The following is a 24548-nucleotide window of genomic DNA, read 5'->3' as shown; positions in this document are numbered from 1 at the left end:
GTGGCGAGAGGCTTCACCAGAGACAGAGTGGGGAACAGAACAGGCAGATTGACGAAGTATACTGCTGAGGGGAGCAGCGGGCGGGTCAGGAGAGGTCTGCCACGCCATGTGGTCACTTCCTGGCCAGCAGGGATCGAACTCATGCGGAAGTGGCTTTAGATTCTCAGTGCAGTGCTTTAACCTGCTGCGCCACCAGGGAGGGCCCCATTATCAATTTTTTTTGACGAAACATTAAATAACCTAATGGAATCAATCAATATAATTGCAATGATGCTGTATTCTCCAAGCTTTTGCTTTTATTGTGTTTGTAGAATCACCACTGTGATTCTAAATTAGCATATTTTAGCTCTTATTCATGAAATAACCACATTCTTTGAGTAACTATAGCATAAACATCTCTAAAAACCCATTTCTGTATTTTAGACAGAATCCCAGTTTCAAGTGTTCACTTTAAAATGATATTGAAAATTTAGACCTTTTCGTTTTTCCTCTTTGGGAAAATAAGAATAGTTAAAAAAATTTTTTTTAAGGTTTATTTTATTTATTTGTTTATGCATACAAGAACCAGTGGTGCAGGGGATTGGTGAGAGGATTCACCAGAGCCAGTGGGGCCACAACAAGCAGATTGACTGAAGGGGAGCAGCAGACTAGACAGGAGACTGCTACACCATGTTGGGTAGCTTGTTGGCTGGGAATTGAACTCTTGCTGCAATGGCTGCTGATTGATTCCATTCATAGTGCTGAGACTTAACCCCTTGTACCACCAGAGAGGCCCTTCAAAATAGTTTTAATATGAAGATTAGTGAATAATGTTTGCTTTGTTTCATATCACCTCTTGATTTTCACAAGTTCAATAGTATTTTATGAATTAAAAGACCATTCAAAACAATGACTTTCAGAGTGATTATTAAATTTATAAAATGTAAACTGGCTGTTTTTAAACATTTGTTAAGCTTATTGGAAGATACTAGCTAAAAATGGAATTCTACTAGGTTATCTGCATATTGTGTTCAGAATTCAAATCCTTAATAATGCTGAGATTTTTTTTTCAACCTAGAAATAGATTTAAAAACAACAATGTGGATGTTTATTGCTGCTTTATTTACAATTGGAAAAACATGGAAGCAGCCCAAATGCCCAAAAGTAGATGACTGCATAAAAAGATGTGGTACATATATACAATGGAATATTACTCAACAACCAAAAAAGGGAAACACATGTCTTTGCAGCAACTTGGATGGAGCTGGAAAAGAACATGCTTAATGAGATAAACCAGAAAGAGAAAGAAAAATACCGGATGGTTTCACTCATAGCAGGAGTATAATGGACCAGGCGAGAAAATAACAAAAATAATGAACAACCATATACCAGAGACATTTTGTGGGGGTGTAGTGGAGAATGGGATCAAAAACGGGGGTGGGGTGGGGAGGGAAATGCATGGGATTATGGTGATGGCACACGGTGACTTGGTGATGGGAAACCCATGGGGAATTACAATTGAGATGGAAAAAAAAATGTACAAAATGATGTAAAAATAAACTTTTGTAAAATTCAAAAAAAAACCCAACAATGTGGAAATCATTTTAGAAGTGGAGAAAATAGCAAAATGTAGATTTTATAGCATAAGCTACATTTTTGCAATTAAGTCTTTCACTGATTTTCCAGCAGAGGTATAATCCAGATAATACATTTTAAATTCCTTTGGGGAGTATTCCCTTTGACATTCCTCCAGTTTGTTATGGTATTACAAATTCAGTAAAATTAGTGTTGACTCATAGAGAGGCTATTAAATATCAGCCACAGTACTAGACACAAAAATACACTGTGCACAAGAGAGAAGTATGGCTCCATCCTCACAGGGCTCATGGGCCAGAAGTGGAGATGATACAAGACAGCTACTGTAATAATCTGTGAAGTGCCATGATGGAGATGTATGGAGTGTCAGTCTAAGGCTCTATTTGGGGAAAAAGAATGAGTTGTGGTGTGGGCAAGTGGGAGGGGGAGCCTATTTCAGATACAGGGTGGGAGATTAGGGTAATCAGGAAGAATTCTTGTGGGATTGTTACTTGTGGAAAGTAAGATATAAACGGGAAGCAAGAGAGACATAAGAAAAAACAGTGAAGAAAGTTTAAAGTAAAAACGTCATTTAAAAGTTGGATTGGAGTGGATATGGGCAAGGGTAGGGGGAAAACATAATATGGGGGAGCTATTAATGAAATTGTGGCAGGGGTAAAAGAATTCAATGTTGTGTTGTACACAGCTACTCTAAAAGTTTGAGAGCAGCAGTATGCTGAAATTATGGCAGATCCCCCCAGTGGTGCCCATGTTCCAGGTATATGGAGTGCCAACTAGTTAAGATTGTTTGAATTGGAGTTATGTTGGCCTTTGCATTTGTGAATGAAATGATCCTTGCTTTATTTCTGAATTATTGTCATGATTTTCTAAAATACCTGGGAACAAATCCGCTTAGTATCAGTGGTTTTGAAGTAGCCCATTTGTGAACCACCAAAAAAGCAGTGTGAGACAGCAGCCAACTTGTGGTGGGAATCTTTGCAAACACATTTGTGTTCTTCTTCCTTCTCTTGTACAGGCAATATACTTTGAAAGTATTTTCTGTTGGGTTGTATTATTTTTATTAAATACAGTAACATTAGGATTCTCTCTTAAATAGAAAAAAATAAATGGGTTACAATTCCCTTTAAATTTCTTTTTTTTTTAAAAGATTTATTTATTTGTGCATACAGAACTGGGGTATAGGCCAGAGGCTCAGGGGTGGTGAGAGGCTTCACCAGAGATAGAGTGGGGAACAGAACAGGCAGATCGACGAAGTACACTGCTGAGGGCAGCAGCAGGCCGGGCAAGAGAGGTCTGCCACACCATGTGGTCACCTCCGGGGAAGGCGGGAATCGAACTCATGCAGAAGCAGCTTTAGATTCTCAGTGCTGTGCTTTAATCCGCTGTGCCACCAGGGAGGGCCCATCCCTTTAAATTTTGAAATTGCCACCAGTGTACTCAGTGATGGACGATGGAGAAACATATGGAGTGTTACATTGCATAGTTGACAAACTGCTTTTGAATTCTTTGACACTATACACATTTATTTTTTAAGATTTATTCGGTTATGCATACAGAACTGGGGTATAGGTGAGAGGTGCAGCGGATGAGAGGATTCACCAGAGACTGAGCGGGGAGCAGAACAGGCAGATCAACAAAGTACACTGCTGAGGGGAGCAGCGGGCAGGCCAGGAGAGTCTGCCACACCATGTGTGTCAGCTGCCTGGCTCAATAGATTCACAGTGCTGTGCTTTAACCCATTGTGCCACCAGGGAGGACCCCAACACTACACACATTTATAATGTGTTAATGCTCCTTGACAAATGCACTAATTGTTAGTGCCAAAGGTACAACTTAGTGTATATAACTGAATGCTGAAGAATGATGAACTGTTTCTGTATTCACCTACTGCATGTTTTAACATGATAGACAATGCATTGTATAGCTTGCTGTAGTTTTCTGGAAAGGTCAGCCTTTCTGGGATTGTCTTTCAAATCTTCAGTGTATTATTTTATGGTTCAAAAAAGAAGTTAGAATATTATCCTGAGTGAAATGTAGTATTAATAGTGATGATGGTCTGACTCAAACATTTAGGAGATAGATTCAGTAGCACTTGGTGACTTCTATATTTTTGGTTTGAGTGTTTGAGTAAATAGAGACATTAGAGAAATAAACATATTCAGCTACTTGCTTTTTCTGTGTCTGAATGTGTATTCTATTGGTTTTTAATTTCTTGGCAGTTTGATGATTATTGTGAACTAGTGTCAATCAAATTTTTCTTGGGGTAGTTCTTTTCTGTCCCAGAAGTCTTCACTAGAAGAAGAGATCGTGTTCTCCTTTAAGATTGTGATGGGTATCAAGCTATCTTGTGTTCCTTTCTTAAGAATGTATAATGCATGTACAAGCTATATTGATATGTTTACCTCCACTTTGATGGTATACATACTGTTTTGAACCTTGCATTTCTTCACATAATGATTAACCTTTGCGATCTTCATCTACAACGTTGGCTCATCCTTTTAGTCTCACACAATATTCTAGTCAATGTACTATATTTTATCAGGTCTCATATTAGTGGGTATTTTAGTGGCTTCAAGGATTTTTACCCTTTAATACCTTTTTGGATGCAGAAAACATGCTTTTACTATATGTGATTATGTTCAGTGCAGACTTGTAGTCATAGTCCTACCATGAATGAATTGTGAAAGCTTAAGTCTGTTAGACATTGTGAAGTCATTACACTTTTTTAAGGGATAAAAGATAAAGCACTGTTTCTGTACTTTTCTAAGATCATGGCAATTGAATGTGGAAGTGCTGTCATTCAAAGCTGTTTGTTTAAAAGTAATGATTCAAAGCCATAATGTTTCTTTTAAGTTGGGTGTGGGGTATGATTCTTGGATTTAATTTTCATATTGTGTGTTAGGTTGTGGATTAACAGCCCATTGTGTTAAAGATATTTTTGTTATTGCATAGTTATACCACAATAATACACAGATGCACACTTTTAATTTTTCAGAAGAATTTGCTGACATACATAAACTAAAACACAAACCCCTTCAAAGTGGTTTGTTGGTTATTTTTTGAAGATTTATTTATTTTTATTTTAATTTTATTTTTTTAAAGATTTATTTTATTTGTACATACAGAACTGGGGTATAGGCCAGAGGCTCAGGAGTGGCGAGAGGCTTCACCAGAGACAGAGTGGGGAGCAGAACAGGCAGATCAACGAAGTACACTGCTGAGGGGAGCAGCAGGCGGGTCAAGAAAGGTCTGCCACTCCATGTGGTCACCTCCGTGAATCGAACTCATGCGGAAGTGGCTTTAGCTTCCCAGTGCAGTGCTTTAACCCGCTGCGCCACCAGGGAGGACCTAAAGATTTATTTTTATTATGTGTACAACAATTGGGGTGTAGGCCAGAGGTGTAGGGGAGTGAGAGGGTTCACCAAAGAGAGTAAGGAGCAAAACAGACCAGTCTGTTGAAACGTACTGCTGAAGGGAGCAGCTGGCTAGACAGGAGAGGTCTGCCTATGCTCTGTGGGTCAGCTCCCTGGCTGGGGATCAAACTCAGACAGCAGTGGCTGGTAAAAGCTTGATTGTCCTGAGACTTAACTCCTTGCACCATAAGGGAGGTCCAAGACTCAGTATTTATATTTTTATTTATTTTTTAAAAAATGATTTATTTTTAAACCAATCTTGAAATAGCTCTGCTCCACAAAGTAAACTTTTACAGTGTAACATGCTATTATATTGAAATTTATAAACTCAGAGGTAAGGTTATTTGCTAGTCTTGTCTGTCTGAATTCTACATTGAGTTCAGATTTGTGAGCTAGTTGCACATTGACTGCTCTGATTCCTGTGATCATTAGTTTCTTGTCATCAGTATAGAACATAAGTTTGCTGTGGCTTCCAAGAATGTATATGATTACTTGTGTGAAATGGCAGTTTGGACCCATAGAGGTTGAGAAAGGAGCTGTGCAATTTTCTTGTTTAAATGATCTGAATTCCTTCTCTATAGGCATTGGTGAAGACTTGGGGTCTAGCCATGATTTGCCAGAGTACTCTGCCTGAAATCAGTCCTTGTTAAGCTAAAGCACCCTTTAAGAAAGGAAAAAGAAAAAAAAGGTTGACATTCCTAGGCTGCACCTTCAGGATAGCACTTACTTCATAGAATGTTTAGATTGACTTTCTTTTCTCACATATTTATAACAATGATAAAGGAATTGAAAAGCAGTTATAATATGCTTCTATAAAAATCCCAGACTTTTCAGTGAAATAAGAGAGCAAGATACGGTGTTACGTAATGAAATAGTGGAACTGGATAGATAGAGCCTTTTGCAAGAATGGGTTTTTGTCATGGACAATGGATTTCTTAGACTCAGTCATCCATGATCTTGCTGCTAGGATCAAGCCTTTTTGCATTGCAGTTTGGAGAGGCTTTTATTTGAGTTAAATTCAGACTTCTTGGTATGTCACCTGACAGTCTTGTGGTTTCAAATGAATATGGTTCACTGCTATTATTAACCTGAGTTGGCAGTTGTGCATAACTGGAGTTTTTAGGGATTTTGAAGAGTAGAACTAAGATATAAAGATACAGAAAAGGTACAGGTTAATTCAAGGTGTTATATTCAAATGTTATTAATATCAAAATCAACCCACATTTAGTTACAAATTTGGTGATATGTTTGATTTAAAATATATGAAGTAAAAAAATTTAATACTAAGTTTCAGCTATACATATTTTTTTAAAGTTGATTGAATTGTGGTGATAAATTTAATAAAATGTACTTGAGAATAGTTTAAGCAAATGTTAATCATGCTTTTAAAGTAGCTGGCTTATTATTAGTATATATATCTTATTAATCACTGCTTTTCCAATATTTATATTGGAAGGCTCATTATAGATATATATAGGATGCAGGCTCATTATAGGTATATAGGATATAGTATGTATGATGTTTTATATATGAGAAATTAAATAAAGGGCTTGACAGTGTTGATTATCTTATTGATCATCATCCAATTATTTTTATAATTAATGTTATTTGACTTTTTTTGACATGGACCTGAATTTGTCTGTTAATATTTTTGACTATCTGTCAGTATCTTCACTATATATCCCTATTCTATCATTTCAACTCAATGACTACAATAAAATAAATTAGGTAGGAAATTTTGACTACTTTTTTATACTTTAAATAAACCCTACTATGAAAGTTTGAAAGTTTTTTTTTTTTTCTCTATGTATAAACCAGTTAATCTTGACTTGGCTCTCTATGATTTTAGCTCATTTTAACATTTTCCCATTGTTTCTCTGATTTTTTTCTTTTAGGTTTTCAAGTATATAGACTTAATGTCAGAAAGTTAAAAACATAGGTAAGGTATATTTCAGTTAGGGTACGTGTTGCTGAAAAATACTAAGTAATTATGGTAGCATCTTCTGGTATAGGAATTAATATTGCTGAGCTTCCATTTCATGAAGATTTCATGCTGTACATTGTCAATTTCTCTTCTCTGTAATACTTTGTATAAAAGTTTATTTGTGTGTTCAACTTTGCATGTTAGGTTATAGGATAAGTATAAATAGATTTGAGGACCTTTAAGCTATGACAGTCTATGTATTTTGCATGTATTGCACAATTTGATTAAATGATGACAGTATTCTATAGCTAAGTAATTGATGTTAATTATCTTTGAAATGCAAATAACATCATTAGTATTTCACTAATATTCTGGGAATAATTGAATTTTCTACTTTCTCATTTTCTCTCCTATTCTTTCTGTCTCTTGTAATTTATGACTGGGAGCAGTTTCTCAAATGCATAGGTTTTTCTTTTTTTTTTTTTAAGATTTGTTTTTTATTTATATATACAAGAACTGGGGCATAGGCTAGTGGTGCAAAGGGTAAGAAGATTCACCAGAGACAGAGTGGGGAGCAGAAAAGGCAGATCTACTGAAATATACTGCTAAGGGGTATAGTGGGCAAGACAGGAGAGGTCTGTTGTGCCAAATGTGAGTTAGTTCCCTGGTCAGGGATCAAACTCAGGGCATAGTTTGACACTAACACTATACCTCTGCTCATGTGAATTCCTGTAACGCAAGTTACTGCCTTGCCCACTACTCCCCTCAGCAGTGCACTTTATTGATCTGCTTGTTCTGCTCCCCACTCTGTCTCTGGTGAATCCTTTCACCTCCCATGCACCTCTGGCCTGTACCCTAGTTCTATATGCATAAATAAATAAATCTTTAAAAAAATAAGTATAGTAAGAGTTTATCCCAGACCCTTTGATGCTGACTAGAAGAAAAATTTATGGATGATCATTGGAAATAGGAGGAAGAGAAAAAATTGTTGATGTTAATCTACAAGTACTTGAAACTTGATTTTAAGGTGATCAGTGAGACAGAAGAGTTGGCCAAATAGAAAAAAAAATTAATTAGATATTTTCTTTTAAGATTGACATTTACTTAGTAATATGCTGAGGTATAAACTACTATTTAGCCTGGTATTTCTCAACCAGTTTTTTGGTTTTTTTTTTAGTTATCCCCTTAAGGATTATTTTACCCCTTCTTTTCCTCCCACCCCCAAATTTTTATGCCACAGACAAACTGTTTATTTGGAGAAGACCATACCCTTTGTAATATATATTTGGGGGAGCATTTCCTTCCCCCTCCCCCCCCATGCTGTAAAAATAAAATTTGCCTCTTGTCTGTTCTCATTTAGAGTGCAGGATCTGACACTAATTTAGTAATCAGTAACTTTTGTTACACGAATTAACATGGGCAATGGTACAGCGTATCAGAGTATAATAGGTGTCTATTCCAGTATACTTATTTCCTATTGTGATCTTTGATGGTGTCAGATAAAAGCCATGCAGAGAAAATAAGTTGACATAAACTATTAGTAACATCTGTGTAGAGTCTTAAAATAGTGATTTATCACTGAATAGTTTTCTTAACTAATAGTTGTGTTGATATTATGCTGGATACTTAATAGTAAAAAAAAGGTTTGCTATAACAGATTATTTCAGAATGGTAGTGGTATGCTTTTATCTGTTACTGACTTGATTTAATATTCAATTATATTTTGATTAAAAAAAGGCAACATAGTAAAGTGGAAGGAAGGCGTGCAGTGGATTAGGTATCAGAAATTGAGGTTCTGGGATAATGAGAAAACATTCCAAATCCCTTCAGTGATGAGCAGAAGTTAATTCCAGTGGAAGACAATGTAAAGATAGGGATAGAAAGGTAGAATTCACTTCTTTCCATTGTAGGAGATGAACATGTATCATAACAATGACTATATAGTAGGCCGTTTTGCTTCTCTTTCACTTGAAAAATGAAGACATTCGGGTAACTATAAAATTCTTTATCTATCTAAAGGAGTTACTTTGATTGATACCATTGTTTGATACCATGTTCTGAAATATTTCAAGTAGAATTAATTTGTCAGGAGCTTTTTGGTAAAAAATTAATTTAGTAAATTTCACATGTCTATAAATTTTAGAATTCACTTCTTCCCATTGTAAGAGAATCAAATCTTTATAAGTAAACTCTTTACATTTAAGGGATATACTCTACAGAAATACAATATCTTTCCATATAACTTTTAGCCAGTTTTTTTTTTCCCCTGAACAATGTAAGACCAAAGAAACTTCACATAGAATTTCCATATTAATGTAAACTCTGGTATTCCTATTTCTGTGGTTATCTTATTATTCAGTCCTGCCCCAAAGGTATTGAGCCATCCTTTCTTCTTCTGTTAATCATGCCTATGTTGCCTTTCCTCTGCACCATTTAGTATCCTTCCTTCTGTTCTTAATTTGTTCACAATTTTTCTACCTTTTTGCCTTCATGGATCATAATTCCTCTTTTGCCCTTAGAGTGGAGGATGTTTATTTTCCCACACACTGTTCAGCACTGGGCTTAGTAAGTTGGACCCTAATATTGGCTGGAGAGACTGTAATCTCTTGAGAATGTCTTTTCAAGAGATTTTCTTGAAAATGTCTTTTTCTTGAAAGATTTTCTCTTGAAAATTTCTTTTCAAGACTTTTCTTCTAAGTCTGTGCCATGGTGCCACACTTTTATTTTGTTGTTGGCATCCTGTGCTGTCTTACATAGATTGCTCCCCAGTATTCTTCACAAACTTTCAGACTTAGCTAATAGTCTTTCTTTCCAGATCAGTTTGTGTCCTATTCTTGGGCAGCCCACCCATGTAACATTCTGGCCTCACAGTTCTTCCTTTTGCACTCTGCCTTGATTGGTTCTTGGCTTTACTGTGAATATAATTATTAGCTAACTCTGCCTTCTTTCTGAGATCTCATTCTGATCACCACTCTGTATCCTTTGATTTTGCTTAGCCTTACTCAGTTTGTTCTTTAACTTCATTTAGACTATTTTTTGTTTTGCCTTTCTTTTCTTCTATTCAGTCAGCTCCCTTGATGACACTTTACCTATTTTAATATGTCCAAGCCTTCTTCTTGATGTTACTAAACATTCTTGCCCTTTTTTTCCATTACAAGTATTCTCCTATTAAATCCATTGTTTACCTTTGTTCTTCCTTACCTGAGCTTCCTTGTGGGTGTATAGGAAATTAGTCCTATCACAGATTTATGGTTTTCAACTCAGCTGGGCTCTCAGTGTGGCCTGAAAGTCTTTTGCTTTACTTGGGTTAGCAACTTCCCCCATTTTCTTGATGACTTTGCCAAATCTTTAGCTGTCAAATTACACCCCAATTCACCCTCATCCATCTCATATAACATATATACATGCTTAACTTTTACTAACAGAAATGGTCAAATTGTAAGCATTTAGTATTTTCTCTCCAGCTTACAAACCTATTTGCAGTTATTTTTACTTGTAGATTTGTTTCCTGCCTCATTAAGTGCATTCTACAGTTTTTTGCCTTTACCTGGGATTCTGTGTCTTAAGTTGTCCAGGATCTTAGTCTAACAGGTCTGTTTACTTTTAGAGTGGAGGATGTTTATTTTCCCACATACTCCTTCCTATCAATTACAACTATGTGCCTTTGAGTATATGCCTTTTTTCTTTAGATAGAAAAGATAGAATCTTTATATTTGTTGAAAAAAAAAACAAAAAAATCATACACACATTCACACACATGTATATTCCCCATTTATTCTTCTATTTGTCTGGGATGAACATAATTTTTAGTTGCCCAGGATAATCTGTTTGTTTATTGTGGTGTAGGACCCCCTGTAGATTTCAGAACTTTCCAGTTTAGATGGTCAGTGATATAACACTTTTTCTCTCCCCCTTTCATAGGGAAACCTCTTCATGTAGTTAGTATATGCTTAGTTGTTACAATGCTACTTTCTTATCTCTTTTATTTTAATCCATTGTTAATTGATAAGTGACTACTCTGACTCCTAGTTCCCTTTCCATTTAAATGGTTGTAGTAAATACTAGAACCACTGTTTGCTAAATCCTTTGGACACTTGTAGTCTGTAAATTTTGGTCTTTTTGCATCTGTTACATACTACTCCTTTCTTCATCTTCATCTTGCTTTACTTGTGAAATAGCTTTTTGCCATGGCTTTCTCTTCTCTCTGTTCTTACAATATTGTTATTTCCTGAACTTCTAGTTTATTGATCCTTCATCTTTTTTCAATTAGTATGTTCTATCTGAAGAGTACCACTTCCCATTTTATGGTCAGTAGCTTCTGTGTTTAGAATTCTAGTTTTGACCTTTCACCTGAGATCTAGACTCTTTTTTTCCACCCTTCTATTGTACAACTTTCAGCAGATTTTCGATTGTAGAGTATGTTGGTTCAATTCATGTACTCATGAAATGTTTATTTAGTGCCTATGGTGTTATCTTACTTGTGTATATGCAGTATTACTTGCCATACTTGGGACTGTAGATTCAAATGAATATGCTTTGCCATCAGGGATCTTTGTAGTGGAAGAATCAAGCATGTATGTAAAACTAGATAAATTATAGTACAGTTTGGGAGATGTTTATAACTAAAATCTAAACTAAATGTAGTCCCAAAAGTCAGCAGCTAACTCTACTTGGAGGAACACTGCCTCTACCCAAGGTAGTGATATTTGAGTTAGATTTTTAAGTATGAGTAGAAGTTTGCAAAGATGGTTCAGGATATTTCGGCTTAAAGAAGTAGCCTGAACCCAAGGCATGGAACTGTGAAATAGGCTGGTATGTCTTGGCACCTTTGAGAAGATCAGTGATGATGTCATGGGTAACATGAAGTAATCTGGAAAGGCAGCTCAAGCCAGGCTGTGAAGAGTTTTAAATCTAAGCAGAGGAGTTTGGATTTTATTCTTTGGGTGTCTTGGAGACCAGAGAGGTTTGGATGAATGTTCTTACCTTTATCATAAACTCTAATATTAGAATTTAATTTGCTAACCCCTATGATTATAATCCTGTTCTGTATTTCCCACTGTACCCCTGTTGTTTCAGCACTATGGGTACAACTCCTTCATTTTGTTTGAATTTGTTAACCTGAATAATAAACTGTCTTCCTTAACTAGCTTAGCTTTTGTTATCCATCATTTCCACTATTCCTGTCAGTCTTCCTCATATCCATGCCTCTGTTTCCTTTTGTACCATTTGCCTATCAAAATCTTTAACTTGGCCAAATATGATGCAAATTCAAGCACATGAGTGTTTACTGGAGAAAATGAACTGATTATATTTAATGTCTTGTACTTATTCATAGACTTTAACCTTATGTACACTTCCAGCATTACCCAGAAATCTTGTTTTCTATTTAATAGATTTTCCCACAACCACTGTTCTTTTTTTTATTTTCAAACTTTACACTTTCCCTACATTTTATTATCTGTCATTCATTTACCTTGACATTTTTCTAAGAAAATAGGATTGTTAGGTATAAATTCCCTGGACATTGTTATCTTCATATCTACAAATCTTTCATCTCCATGTCCATCTTTTCTTTTCTTTCTAGTGTAGGGATTATCTTCTCTTCTATTTGAGACTAGTTCTTTCACCTGTATAATCTATCTTGTTCTTCATTTCATGAGAGGCCTTTGTCAGCCATTATCTCCCTTCCACTTTACAATCTTTGTTATTAATATGTGAATATGTTTAAATGCATATTTTAAATAACAAAGTATCTTTCTAGTTGATTCCTTTTCTTTTCCTCTATCCTTGATTGTTGTCTTAAACTCAAAATTTTCTCCACTGTCCTTCATTCTTCAGGCTTTGGCAGTCTCAGCCATATACTTAACTGCTTTTTAGAATTGTCCTTACTGTGGTCATCGTGGCATCCACTAAAGATACTGGGTGCTTTTAGGTGACTGCCATGGATTTCTTCTTTTTCTTTCAAATGCAATTCTTTCTTGATTTTCACGAGATCCCTTTCTGATTTTCATCCTAAGTCTGTCTGTTCTTTTCTACCTTCCTTTGCATGCCATGAAAGCATTGTTTAATATAAGCAGTTCAGAACATGCAGATCAATGTGGCCTAAGGATGAGTCTCTGGTTTAGCTTAAGTTTTTCCTTAGTTCCTAACACAGACATTTGGTAAGAGTTAGACAGAAGAACAGCTCCTAATGTTAGCAACTGTTGTGTGAGTTGTGTTCAGTTAACCAGATTACTATCTTTCATACAGCTCATACAGTTTTAAAGTGCAAATATGTGTAAATTGACAGAACTTTGCCTGGTTTAAAGCCTCAAAATAAATGCAAAAATGCAATAATTTGTGTGTGTGTATCATTGTCTGATTTCTTCTGTTCGTGATTCATTCATGTTTTTGTGTGTAATTCATTCATTACGCTTGTTATGTAGTCTGAATATACCATAATGTATTTACTATTCTGTCGATGAATTTTGAATTGTTTCTAGTTTTTGACTGTTGCTAATAGTGCTGTCATGAACATCATTATATAATGATAAACTTTTCTGAAATAGAATTGCTGGGGTTAATTACAGTTTGATTAGATTTTTACTATTTAATGTATATATATATATATTTAAAGATTTATTTATTTATTCATACAGAACTGGGGTACAGGATAGAGATGTGGAGGGTGATAGGATTCACCAGAGATAGAACGGGGAGCAGAACAGGCAGATCTACGAAGTACACTGCTGAGAGGAGCAGTGGGCGGGTCAGGAGAGATCTGCCGTGCCATGTGGTCACCTCCAGGGCAGGCAGGGATCGAACTCATGCGCAAGTGGCTTTAGCTTCTTAGTGCAGTGCTTTAACCCGCTGCGCCACCAGGGAGGGCCTAATGTATATTTTTTAATATATATTTTTAAAAGTTCTCCAAAGAGGGGCGGGTTAAAGCACAGCACTAAGAAGCTAAAGCTACTTAGCATGAGTTCAATCCCCAGCCCGGAGGAGACCCACATGGTGCAGCATATCTCTCCTGACCCGCCCGCTGCTTCCCTCAGCAGTGTACTTCATTGGTCCACCTGTTCTGCTCCCCGCTCTGTCTCTGGTCCTGCAACTCTGGCTTATACCCCAGTTCTGTATGCACAAAATAAATAAATCTTTTAAAAAAAAAACAAAGTTCTCCAAAGAGATTGTGCTAGTTTTTATTCACACCAGCTTTACATGAGGATGTCCATCATGGTTGTTAATCAGTTTTGCCTACTGATTATTGTTTTATAAGTACGTAGCTACTACATTAAAATTGAAACTTTTTCTGTTTTTATAATTCCATATTAACAATAGCAACACTATTTAAATTTTGTATTGACCGTATCCCATCTGGGCGCATGCCATAAAATCAACATGTATTTTCACTGTATTAAATGTACTTGCATATTTTTGTTAGCTATTTTAGATTCATAGGGGATAACTACATTTTATGTATACTGTAACAATATTACAGCTTTGTGTTTTGCTATATGAACTTTGGTTCTAGAAATTTATGTGACTGCTAATAAAAAACTAATGAATCTTTGTTTTCCTTTAAAGTTGGCCTTTGCCAGAGTTTGATCCAAGCCAAATTCGACTGATTGTTTATCAAGACTGTGAAAGACGTGGGAGAAATGTCTTGTTCGACTCCAGTGTTAAAAGAAAAAATGAGGACATATCAGTATCGGTGAGCATCATTATTGATTTGGTCAAAACTTGAATCAAAAGAAAATGAATAAAATTTTAATTATGGTTTTTTAGTCAGTACAAAACACTTCTATCTATGATTTAAAAATTCATCACCTTCATATTGAAAAATTTTAGTGGAAAGTTACACCTTATTTATCATCGGCCTTGTTTAGTACCAGAGAGCATTTTAGGTTGACATTCATTTGCATATGTAACTGTCTAGAGATAATGACTAGTGCTAATGGGATCCTTATAAAGTATTTGGTCAAACCATGATCTTATAATTGTGGAACGTGAGACCTATAGAGGTTGAAATGTATTTGAAAGTTCAAAGTTCTAGTCCTTAACTTGTCATATAGCAAGAGCATCTATTTTGTTATCCTCCAGCATTTACTTTGGTTTTTAAAATTAAGTCATGTTTTATTTTTCTTTGTTATGTTATATTCCACTCATCCTCCACTAAAACCACTGATTCCTTACCCCAGTTAGTGTCCCTCCTCCTTCTACTCCTCCTTTTCCCCCCCATTATATTCTTGCACTGAGTTCAAGATTTATTCCTTCTGTACAACATCATACTTTGAAATATTTTGTGACTAAGTTAGCAGTCATGGACATTTATTTGGTCATAAATATCTAGATGATTGAGGCTATCTTTGCTGTTACTGTCATTGTACTTTAAGGCATAAAGAGTTCGTCCCCTGGACCCATAACCTGGAAATGGAAACCTGGCATTGTGTTTTCTTGTCTCTTAAATTGACGACCTTGAACATTTCAATAAAGACTACAAACAAAATACCTTGGGGAAGATTTTTCTACCACTAGAAAGATCTATTAGCTCAAATCTTTATTTTTGAGAGTTGGCGTTTGAGATTTGTATTTTTAGAAAAATCTGCAAGTCTTTGTCTTATTTACAACTGCATCCTCAACATCTACTACAGTAGATATGTTAAGTACTCCCCTCATTTTGAGTTATCTTGATTTTCAGATAGTATATTGTCCTTTTAAACTTGAACACATTTCTCAATTTTCTGGAAAGTATGCTTTGTTTAGATTTCTTAGCTATTCTCTAGATACTTTTTCAGTAAGGATCTATAAGATCATTAAGAAAAAAGCATTGCAAGATGTTCTTAAGGTATTATTTATTTATGAAAAAAAGTACCTACAAAATATTAGACTTGGAGATTTAGCAGTCTCTTCCCTCATGGTGCTTGCATTTAAACAACCTTTTTGGGTAGGTAGACTTTGAACAAAAAATGATAATTCAAAAAAAAAAAAAAAAAAAAACCACAACCCTCCAAATTGTAATTAAATACCGGAAAGGAAACAATCAGAATGCTCATGAGATTTGACAGGAAGAGATGCAGTTTTTATCATTTTGGATAAGGGTATTAAGGAAGTGAGGAAGTGAAATTCAAACTGAGATCCTAAGAAATTAAAAGCATGGAATCAGGGATAAGTGTCTCTTATAGACAAGGGGGATAAAGTAGGCAGTTTAGCTGTTTCCTAAACTACATGCTCCCTCAGATGTATATGCTGCCTCATATACATGTAATGTCCTGTTCAGTCAACTGACCACTTACTTGATGGTGAGCCAACAATTTCTATCACCTAGTGATTAAGATATCGTAACTAAACCAGCAGCAGCTGCATACATCTGTTTACTGCATCTCTTAGTAGCATAATTTCCCCTTGTGTTCGATTTAAAATCATGTTGTTTTTTTCATTGTAGCCCTGAATATGCAAAACCACTGCTAATATCACTAGTAAGGTGCTAGCGATATTAGTTTCCAGTGATTGACCTGGAAACAAAAGGAGATAACATTCTGTGAAAATGGAAAATCAGTAATGGTTTGCTCAGTAATCAGGCATGTCCCATGTCACCATTGCTAACAATCTTGAAGAGTACGAACAAAGTGATGGAAAATATTAAAGGATCTGCTTCATTGAAAGTAAGAAGATTGACAAAAATTTAAGAAGGGACTATATCACTTATGGAGGAATTTCTAATGACCTGCATTGAAGTACAAATACAAACATCTCTGTTTTAGCACCATCATGCCTAAAACAAATTTTAGCAATGTTGAAAAGAAAGGATACTTCTCAACTACAAGGTTGAATTTACTGCTTCTTTTGTGGGTGGTTTAAATAATGCAAGAATATTTGTTACATAATGTGAAAGTGACTGATGAACCTATGCGCAACATGGAAAGACAGCTGAAATATTTTTTGTAGATTCTAGATGAGCTGATTGTGGGGGAAAATACTTAACTTGCCAGAGCCTATCTTTCCTATGGATGAAACCTGCCTATTCTGGAAATGGATACCTTAAAGGACTTTGTTCCATAAGGATGCCAAGTCCATGCCTGATTTCAAGACTTTTAAGGACAGGATAACAGTTTTCATTGAACACAGTATTTGTAACTTGGCAAAGTGAGAATTCCAAGGTCTTTAGGCATATGAGTAAGCACACATTGCCAGTGTACTACAGGAGCAATGAGAAGTTATGAAGGGCCAGGACCAGCCCTTCTTTCAAGACTTCTTTCTGAATTGCTGAGCCATTGTCATGGAGAAGTGCTATTTGGAGAAACATACTTTCATGATTTTGCTCATTGTTCATGCTGTTCCCAGACATCCCTTTATTGGTGATCTTCATTCCAATATTAAAGTGGTGTTTCTTCAAATATCACTTCTTTGATGCAACCAGTGGATCAAGGAGTTCTGGCAATTTTATAAAACCTACTACCTGAGACTATCTTGGCCCAGGCTTTTACTACAACTAATGATCACTGATGCAACTCTACAAGGATTACAACATCTGTGACTGCATCAAAAACCTTATTTGGGCTTAGGGTGATGTTAATAAGGAATATATATTTGGAATCTGGAATAATACACTCAAAAGAGTTTTTTCCATGACATCAAAGGATTTTGCTAAGGATGAAAAGGTTGAAAAAAGTCACTGTAAACTCTGTAATGTAAGTACAGTAGAATCATCTATTTCTCAGCATACGTCTCCATTGTTAAATGATACATGACTGTATCTTGATCCATTTTAATTAGTTAGGAAGTTTATTATCAAAATCCTGTAAGTGCTTTCATGAAAACTTCATATATTCCCTTTCAACAGTACAGAACACATTGAAATACACATTGTTCTTCTCAGTTATAAGCTGTATAAAGCTTCAGGTGATTTAAACCTGCAGGTGACCTGAGGTACATAAAGTTGAGCATATACAAAGGCAAAATATATTAAGGAGCATTCACTATCATAAAACTGTCCATTTTTTTAAAGTTGTTTTATAAAATAATCTTATCCTAATAAATATACCTTTTTCTTTTTTATTTTAAGCGGAGGTGTTATCTGGACCAGATAATGAATTTTAAAATTCAAATAGAAAAAAATTAGTAGTAATTGGCTGGAAAACTGGAAAAGGAGGGTGAGGAAGATAAATTAGCCTTTCCAGATTTGAAAACACATTTAAAGTGTTAGTAATTAAAACAATGAATTATTACAGATAAATAGATAAGATAGGGGGTTAGAAATCTAAATATACATAGGAATTTAGATTATGATAAAGGTATCCTATTATATCATTAGAGGAAAGATTGATATTGAGACAACCATTTAAAAGAAAGATAAATTTAAATTCACATGTCAAGTGTATCAGACATTTAGATGTAACAAAATAAAATTATAACATTAATTTTTTTAAAAAGTGTTTTCCTGTTATATCTGTGGATTGGAGGTGACCTAACTATGTTTGAACCCCAAAAGTCATAAAGTGAAAGATTGATCCATTTGGCATCAAAATTAAGGGGAACCCCCCCCACATACTTTTGTGGAAACAAAATAAGGCAAAGCAAAAACAAGCAGAAAAAGCCAACAAACACCCAGACCAACACCGATACCACAAGAAAAATTAAAATACCTACATTATCTTGGGAAAACACTTTTATAAATGTAATCTTTCTGTATAACGAGTTCCTATAAATCAAGATAGGAGAACCACTTGGTAGGAAACTGGGTAGAGAACAAAAGCAGAATCTTACTTTCATTTGAATAAAAAGAAAATTATGAGATTTTAGTTCTTTCCTTTTTGATTAGTTACAACTCAAACATTGAGTGACAATGGTTTGCTCTTAAAGGAGAGTGAAATGTTACAGTTTCTGTGCAAGTTATCTGACAATACCTACCAAAAATATAACATGTACTTAAGTTTTGACACCACAGTTCCATGAGCAATGTCATTAACAGATGACTGGTTAAGTAAGTTGTAGTATTATTTACTCACTGAAATATCAATGCTATGCAGCTGTGTATACTTACAAAATGGGAACGATTTTTAAAGATTCATGGGAATATTCTCCAGGATATTAGTGGAAAATTAAAGAAGGGCAGAACTGGATTCTGTTGGAGAGGAGGAAAAGATAGCATACGCTTAAAGTTTAGATAAGGAATATTGTAGGATAACACTAAATTTTTCAAATGATTATGTATTGGGAATATGTGGAGTGGGAAATAGGGAAGATAAAGAAGGTGGAGCCTAGACTTGCTTAGGTATATTCCTTTGTAATTTTTTATTTGAATCACCTAAATGGATTGCTTATATATAACTTAAAATTAAAAAAAATTCATGTGAAAGATGCCTTTTGCAGCAATGTGGATGGAGCTGGAAAAGATCATGCTTAGTGAAATAAGTCAGAAAGAAAAGGAAAAATACCAGATGGTTTCTCCCATAGCAGGAGTATAAAGGACCAGGCGAGAAAATAATAATAATAATGAACAACTATATGCCAGAGACATTTTACAGTGGTGGATTAGGGAATGGGATCAAAAATGGTTGGGGGAGGGACGTGCACTGGACTAGGGTGATGGCACATGGGTGATTTGGTGATGGGAAGCCCATGGGGATTACAAGTGAGATGGAAATAGCCACAAAATGATGTAAAAATAAACTATTACATTATACAAAAAAATTTATGTGAAGGAAGCGGATTAATACTGTGTTAAGTGCCAGTTACCTACCTGAATCTCATCTGTGATATCGAATCTTACTACATGGGATAGGATTATGTGTTCAGGTTAAGACACTGCCTAAAATAGGATAGTAACACCTGAGTGTGATGAGGAGTGCATCTATCAGGAGTACCCGAGCCTGAGGAAAACTTTCATAAGGGAAAGGAATGGTAGGGAAATGATAGACTAGTTACATACAAGGGAGTTGATAAAACATATATGATGAGGATAATGAGAAGTCTTTTTCTTTTTAAAAAAGATTTATTTATTTATGCATACAGAACTGGGGTACAGGCCAGAGGTACAGGGGGTGGTGAGAGGATCCACCAGAGACAGTGGGAAACAGAACAGGCAGGTAGACTGAAATATACTGCTGAGGGGAACAGCGGGCAAGACAGCAAAGGTCTGTCGTGAGATGTGGATTACCTCTCTGGCTGGGAATTGAAGCCCTGCGGAAGCTGCTTTGGCTAGCTTTGTAGTACTACGTTTAACCTCTTGTGTCACCAGGGAGGGCCCAGCAGCCTGTTTTTCTTAATAGGCTTAAGTAGTTTAAATAAGGAAAGGGAGAAAATTAGAGCTTTGTGGTGTGGATTGGAATGAGAGATAGTTGTGTGAATTTACATGTGCACAATGTATATGCACCAAAACAGTAAATGTAGATAGAAATTTTTGTATTTTTTTTTTTAGGAAATAGTTACCATTTATTAAAGATTTATTTATTTATGCATACAGAACTGGGGTACAGGTCAGAGGTGCAAGAGCAGTAAGAGGCTTCACCAGAGACAGAATGGGGAGCAGAACAGGCTGACTGACGAAGTACACTGCTGAGGGGAGCAGGTCTAGAGAGGTCTGCTGCGCCATGTGGATCACCTCCCGGCTCGAACTCATACTGAAGTGGCTTTAGCTTCTTAGTGCTGTGCTTTAACCCACTGCGCCACCAGGGAGGGCCCTTGAAGGGGTTCTTAATGGCCAAATTGGGAAAATTTTCACATAAAAATAAATGATAGTAGTCTATTAAAGCCTGTTGAATAAAAACAGGAAACCATGAATCTAAGCTGATATAAATGAATAAATTTGAGAATTTGTTGAGAGACAGCTTATTTTTAGCATTTAAAGAGCATATGATTCTAGTCTCCCCTGAATAAAATATTAAATACAAAGAGGAACAAAGTTAATTTACAATAAAGATTCTTGGTAAGTGATTCTCAGTATCACAAATACACCTCTGGAACAATTTGAAATTATGCCAAATGATAAGGTTCAGTAAGAAGAATATAGTGCTCCAAAATATGTTTGTAGTATTACATCCTTAGATATATCAGCTTACTTTTTTTTTTTTAAAGATTTATTTATTTATTTGTGCATACAGAACTGGGGTACAGGCCAGAGGCTCAGGGGGCGGTGAGAGGCTTCACCAGAGACAGAATGGGGAGCAGAACAGGCAGATCTACAAAGTACACTGCTGAGGGAAGCAGCGGGCGGGTCAGGAGAGGTCTGGCTCGCCATGTGGTCTCCTCCGGGGCAGGCGGGGATCGAACTCATGTGGAAGTGGCTTCAGATTCTCAGTGCTGTGCTTTAACCTGCTGCACCACCAGGGAGGGCCTCAGCTTACTTTTAACATAAGGAAACATCTGCAAAAGAACTGCCCTATGATCTTCAAAAAATGTCAAGGTCCTGCAAGTCTGAAACTGAAAAACTTCTCATACTGAAGGAGGCTAAAGAGAGAAAACAAATAAATACAATTCAGTATAGTGAACGGATGTGTTTATAGGATATTAAGACTGTAGTTCAGATTTTATTGTCATCTACAGATTAGGTGGTTATAATACATCAGTGATGATTTCCTAAATTTTTGGCTATATTGAGAATATAGGAAATCTGCATAAAAATATTCAGTTGATAGGGTATCAGGTGGGAAACTTACATTCAATTCAGGAAAAACTTTTTTTTTAAACTGAATTTGTAACTTGTCTGTGATTGAAAATGTTAAAATAGTAATAAAAATACAGTTTATAAAAATAAAGGTTCCCTTCCAGTGTTGTTTATTTATAACATTTTGTTTTAATTAATTATTTTCTTACATCTATGCTAATTTATGGAGAGTATTTGATTTCTGTTCTCAGTTGCAGCCCCCATGGCACCTATAATCCAGCACAATTGTAATTTTTCTTCTTCATCCCATTTGGACCCCTCTCTCTCAGTCCCTCCTCTGCTGCATGTGTTACATCTATGGTCAGCTTTACAAGTTTCATCTTTTTTCCTTAGCCTTTTGTTGGTTTGTCTATAGTCCTTATGTAAGAGAAGCCATCTGATCATTAACATTTCCCTTTTGATTTTTTCCTTTGGCACACTCCATTTTAGCTCCATCCATGTTAATGTAAATTGTAAGAGTTATTTTTTTTGATCACTGAATTTTGCTTGCTCAGTGGTATACTGCATCTTTATCCTTTCATCTGTTTTGGGACATTTAGGTTGTTTCCATCTGCTGCTGATTGTTAATTGTGCTGCAGTAAACAAAGGAGTGTGTGTTTGTTTTCAAACTAGTGTTTGGCTACATTCCTAGGATTGGAATTGCTGGGTCATATATAGCTCCACTTTTAAGTGCTTTTTGAGGAACCTCCATACAGCCTTCTGTAGTGGCTGTACCAGTTTGCATGCCACCAACATTCTCACCAGCAGTAGACACATCCTCCTCAGCATTTGTTGTTTCTGATTTGTTTGTTTGCTTGTTTTTAATATGCGACATTCTCACAAGTGTAAGGTGGTATCTCGTGTGGTTTTGATTTCCACTTCTTGGTAAGTGGTGTTGAAAATTTTTTCACATGCCTATTGGCCATTTGCATTTCTTCTTTAGAGAAGTCTTTTAGCTTTTCTGCCCAGTTTTCTTCCATTCAATAAAGTATCTCTGTCTTGGTTACTGTACAGAATCTTTTTAATATAACGTAGTCCTGGCTGTTAACGCTCTTTGTTTTCCTTGCTTCTGGAAAGAAATCCTAAAAGATGTTTCAGACACTTGTTTAATTGCTCTAGTTAGGACTTCTTGTATTATATTGAAAAGCATTGGTGAGTGGACATCCTTATCTTGGCCTGTATCTTAGTGGAAAAGCTTGAAGTTTTTCAATGTTGGAAATGATATTAGCTGTGGGTTTGTCATTTATGACTTTTAGTATGTTAAGGTGTGATCCTTTTACCCAAACTTTTTCACAAACTGGCATCATAAATGGATGTTGGATTTTTTTTTTTTTTTTAGTTGATGTGGAGAATTGCATTAATTGATTTTGAGATGGTGAACCATCTTTTGAGTCCCTGGAATAAATACCACATGGCCATGGTGTATAATCCTTTTGATGCATTGTTAGATTTAGTTTGTTAAGATTTTTTTTTAAGAATTTATTTATTCATATAGAACTGGGGTACAGTCCAGAGATGCGGAGAGTGAGAGGATTCACCAGAGACAGAGCCGGGAGCAGAACAGACAGATAGATGAAGTACACTGCTGAGGGGAGCAGTGGGCGGGTCAGGAGAGGTCTACCTCGCCATGTGTATCTCCTCCTGGGCAGGCGGGAATTGAACTCATGCGGAAGTGACTTTAGCTTCTTAGTGCAGCACTTTAACCCGCTGAGCCACCAGGGAGGGCCAAGTTTGTTAAGATTTTATTGAAGATTTTAGCATCTTTCTTCATTAGGGAGAATGGTTTGTAGTTTTCTTTCTTTGTGTTGTTTTGGTTTTCATCAGTGTGAATTTGTCTCATAAATGTATTTGGTAGTATTCCTTACTCAATTTTTTTTTGAGAGAGTTTTAGTTTTGAGATAGTTTATTCATCTTCGTATGGTAGAATTCCCTTGTATATAACATTTCTTAACATAAGGGTTATTGTTTGTTTTTGTTGGTTAAAAATAAATGATGGCATCACTTGCCTTAGGAATGAAAGTAAATAAAAAACTAGAACCTGTTTTCATATTTATTGACAGGGTTGCTGACTGCCCTGTCCTCCACTAGACATTTCCATAGAAATAGAAATATTGTTTGGTTAATAAAAGTCATGAATTTAGAGTGCAAAGCAGAAAAGACATTGAAGAACTAAGATGTTAGTGGGAGAAGAGGAAATAATGGGGTGGCATATGCGCACGTGTTTCTGTGTGTTCATGTATATATTTTTCAATGCTTTTATATTTCAGTCCTGTAGTATCTTTATCCTTTTTCTCCCTGTTATAAATTACTACTTGATTCAGTGATTGGAGACACATAGCTCACTTTATCCTGGAGTATCTTTCTAGCACTCCCTTTTTCCTTTCAACTTAACTACTATGTGTTTTTTATAACTACTTTGTGTTTTTATAATCTCCCTAGATTAAGTTAAGTCCTTTTCAGGCAATTAAATAATCTAAATGTTGTCGTTTCTTAACTTCTACATCTGTAAAGTGAGAAAAATACTACTGTTGTGAGGAATAAATAATATATATATGTAATACGGAAGAATACCTGACCAGAGAGTGCTATATATGTTATCTGTTGTCATCTTTATTACATCTTTCTGTCACACTTATATCTTTTTGAACTTTATATTTCATTATACATATTTAGACAAATTTGTTAAATTTCTTTTTACCTTTAAGATTGTTATTTCCACAAGGAAAAGAATCATTTGTTTTAAATGACATAATATGAATGGGAATATCCAGTGAAGTCCTTGACTCCAAGTAGACACCCAATTACATTAGCCTCCTACTTTATCTTTTTTCTAATAATATTTAAAACTACAAAAGTAGGCCCTCCCTGGTGGTGCAGCGGGGTAAAGCACTGCATTAAGAAGCTAAAGCCACTTCCGCATGAGTTCGATTCCCGCTTCCCCTGGAGGTGACCACATGGCGCGGCAGACCTCTCCTGACCCACCCGCTGCTCCCCTCAGCAGTGTACTTCGTCAGTC

At 35.8% G+C, this 24548-nt stretch overlaps 1 protein-coding gene across 1 annotated transcript in view; it reads left to right on the top strand.

The window, feature by feature from the left end:
* Nucleotides 1-24548, top strand: part of FNIP1 (folliculin interacting protein 1) — a 94107-nt gene that overhangs the window by 17738 nt on the left and 51821 nt on the right. The window contains exon 2 of the mRNA XM_004686691.2: nt 14476-14602. Coding sequence (XP_004686748.1) covers nt 14476-14602 — 127 coding nt within the window. The remainder of the gene's footprint in view (nt 1-14475; nt 14603-24548) is intronic.

Source organism: Condylura cristata, unplaced genomic scaffold (assembly GCF_000260355.1).
Source record: "Condylura cristata isolate star-nosed mole 26May11 unplaced genomic scaffold, ConCri1.0 scaffold00021, whole genome shotgun sequence".
Lineage (NCBI taxonomy): Eukaryota > Metazoa > Chordata > Mammalia > Eulipotyphla > Talpidae > Condylura > Condylura cristata.
This window is presented reverse-complemented; position numbering and strand designations above follow the sequence as displayed.